This window comes from Eurypyga helias, unplaced genomic scaffold (genome assembly GCF_000690775.1).
Source record: "Eurypyga helias isolate BGI_N326 unplaced genomic scaffold, ASM69077v1 scaffold40066, whole genome shotgun sequence".
Lineage (NCBI taxonomy): Eukaryota > Metazoa > Chordata > Aves > Eurypygiformes > Eurypygidae > Eurypyga > Eurypyga helias.
Genome location: NW_010255513.1, coordinates 1,660 through 4,282, shown reverse-complemented (window position 1 = coordinate 4,282; position 2,623 = coordinate 1,660). Strand labels below are relative to the sequence as shown.

The following is a 2,623-nucleotide window of genomic DNA, read 5'->3' as shown; positions in this document are numbered from 1 at the left end:
CAATGCAGAAGCAGGTGGACGCTCACGCGGAGCGAATGGATCCCGTCGCCAACTCCCTGACTCTCACCTCGCCGTTCGTTCTGGCGCCGGGGGAAGTTCTGGGTCTCGCTAGTCTCATCGCTTCAGCAAACACCCAAACAACCTCAGGTACCGTTTTACCTCGCCTTGAGTGGGAAAATCTCATCCCAAATTCCAAAGATTTCCTTACCAGCAGAGGGCAGGTTGTCATTTTTCCAGAGGAAAAGCGGTGAGATGCAGCCAAACACACCCAACTCCTGCTTCCTGCCCGGGATGTTTTCACCGTCGAGGCTAACAAAGCAGAGTTCAAGCTGGTGTAAATAAAGGTAGTTCCAGCTCTGCTGAGCTCAGCTGTGGGTTTGCTCCAGGGCTGTTACAAGCAGCAGAGCTTGGGAAAACGAATTTGGCTGATTGCACTGGAAGAATAACGAGAACGATGGCCCGTGCCAAAGCCGGGGCGCTGTGGGGCGGTCGGGGAACGGTGTGCTTTGTTCTCTACCAGCTACGAGAGTTGGGTGAATGTTTTGCTGTGTGTAAGTGCTGAGTAAGGAAATCAGACCCCTCTGCCTGTGCCCGGCCGCAGGGACTTCAGCCACGCTCCAGCCTTGCGCTCGGAGCGTTCGGCCCGTCACGGCACCAACAAACCCCAGTTCAGAAGGGGACAGGCGACCGGAAGCGTTCCTCTTCCCGCTGGGAGGGAAAGTCTTCCCTCGGGGATGTGCCACAACCTCAGAAGGGGTGTAAAACTTGGGAATTCCCTGCCCTGGATGGCGTTCCTGCCGCGGTCACCTGTTGGCAGGTGAATCTGGCTCTGGAAGCATGTGGGAGTCAGAGGCCGGCGCCCCGCCGAAAGGCCGTGGGAAAGCTTAAGCGCGCTCGCAGCCGGCACGTACCTTCTCCTGGCGCGATTGCAGCCCTTTAGTCAAAATCGCTCTTCTTTTTCCATCGCCTCCATTCCTTTGGTGTGGACATGGGTCCTATCCTCTCTGCCTCGCCGGGCCGAGCGAGTTGCTCGCTCCGAGTCTGTCGAATCCATCCGTGCCGGGCGGGCGGGCGGTCACCGGCAGAGCCTTGTAAATCCCCGTCCCTCACCGCACCGCTCCTCGCGTGTCCTGCAGCGTAATCGCCTTTCTCAGCGCGGCGGCGGCTCGTTGTCGGCGTGTGTCTGGACTGAAACACCCTGGGATTTTCCCCCCACCCCAGAGCATCAGCAGTAAGCCGGTCAGCGTGGAAATCACCAGCATCTCTGCTCCCGCCCGCGTCGGGAGGCTTTTTTGTCCCATTTCCCACAAGGGGGCATCAGCAACCGAATTTTTTTCTTCTCTCTCCTAAATTCCCTCGATTTTTCTGTTCTTGAAACTGTTCGCTGCTCTGAAGAATCATAGAATCATAGGTTTGGGTTGGGAGGGACCTTTAAGATCATCCAGTTCCAACCCCCCTGCCATGGGCAGGGACCCCTTCCATAGCCCAGGTTGCTCCAAGCCTCATCCAGCCTGGCCTTGGACACTCCCAGGGATGGGGCATCCACAGCTTCTCTGGGAACCTGTCCCAGTGCTCCCCACCCTCTGCGGGAAGAATTCCTTCCTAATATCCAATCTAAACCTCCCCACTTTCAATTTAAACCCGTTACCCCTTGCCCTATTGCTACAGGCCCTTGGGAAAAATCCCCCCCAGATTCCTTGTAGCCCCTTCAGGTCCTGGAAGGCTGCAATAAGGTCTCCCTGGAGCCTTCTCTTTTCCAGGCTGAACAAGCCCAATTCCCTCAGCCTTTCATCACAGGAGGGGTGCTCCAGCTCTCTGAGCATCTTCAAGAAATCTGGATGCAAACTGCCGAAGCCGGTCGCTAGTCCCGCGGTATTTTCACACGCTCGGCCCGCGGCCTTTCCGAAGTCTTGCTCTTTGAAAACAAACCCCTCTACCCTTTGTGCAACCAGGAGCCGGTGAGAGGAAGGGAAGAAAGGCTGGAGGGGTTAAGGCAGGGGAACTCTGCGTGAACTTCCCCTTGTGTGCTTCTCATCTGTTTATCTACACCGCAGGGAGGTGCAGGATCTCTTTTTTTTAAGAGGGATTGTGGGTTTTATGCACTGAGTTTGGGCCCGTTTAGTTCATTTCCTGCTCCATTCTTACAAAGTCTGCCTTGGAATAGGAACTACTACGGTCAATTGGAGGAAGAAACATTGTTTTTTTGGAACTGAGAAGACTTGTTTATCTTGTTCAGATCAATACCCCGCTGCAGCAGCCGTGGCCTTTCCATTGCCGGACCTGATACGGGAGGAAGGCGGGCCCAGTCCGTTGGAATCGCGCCATACGCGCAGCCAACTTCCACCTGGGAGCGCGAGGTGCCGTTAACTGCCTCGTGCCGAAACGTTTGGGTCACGAAGCGATGCTGGAGTCTCTCCTTGGAGACTTTCCCGGCTGAGGAAGAACTCGGCTGCTGTGACTTATTCCCCGCAGCCAACGAGTTTAACGTATTCCGTACGTTTGTCAGGTTCCAGTACGATGCGAAGCTGAGTAATTCCATGCGTAGCAACTGCTCTGCGCAACGTTACGGCACTTGGGCTCCGGCACATCTGGGAATGGCATCGGGCAGCATCTTGAAAAGCCA

General features: G+C 55.7%; 1 protein-coding gene across 1 annotated transcript in view; it reads left to right on the top strand.

The window, feature by feature from the left end:
• The window catches only part of LOC104510929 (GA-binding protein subunit beta-2-like), a gene marked incomplete at its 3' end in the record, with an annotated part of 5,705 nt that overhangs the window by 1,429 nt on the left and 1,653 nt on the right, over window positions 1-2,623 (top strand). Inside the window, exon 4 of the mRNA XM_010153337.1 lies at window positions 1-147. Coding sequence (XP_010151639.1) covers window positions 1-147 — 147 coding nt within the window. The remainder of the gene's footprint in view (window positions 148-2,623) is intronic.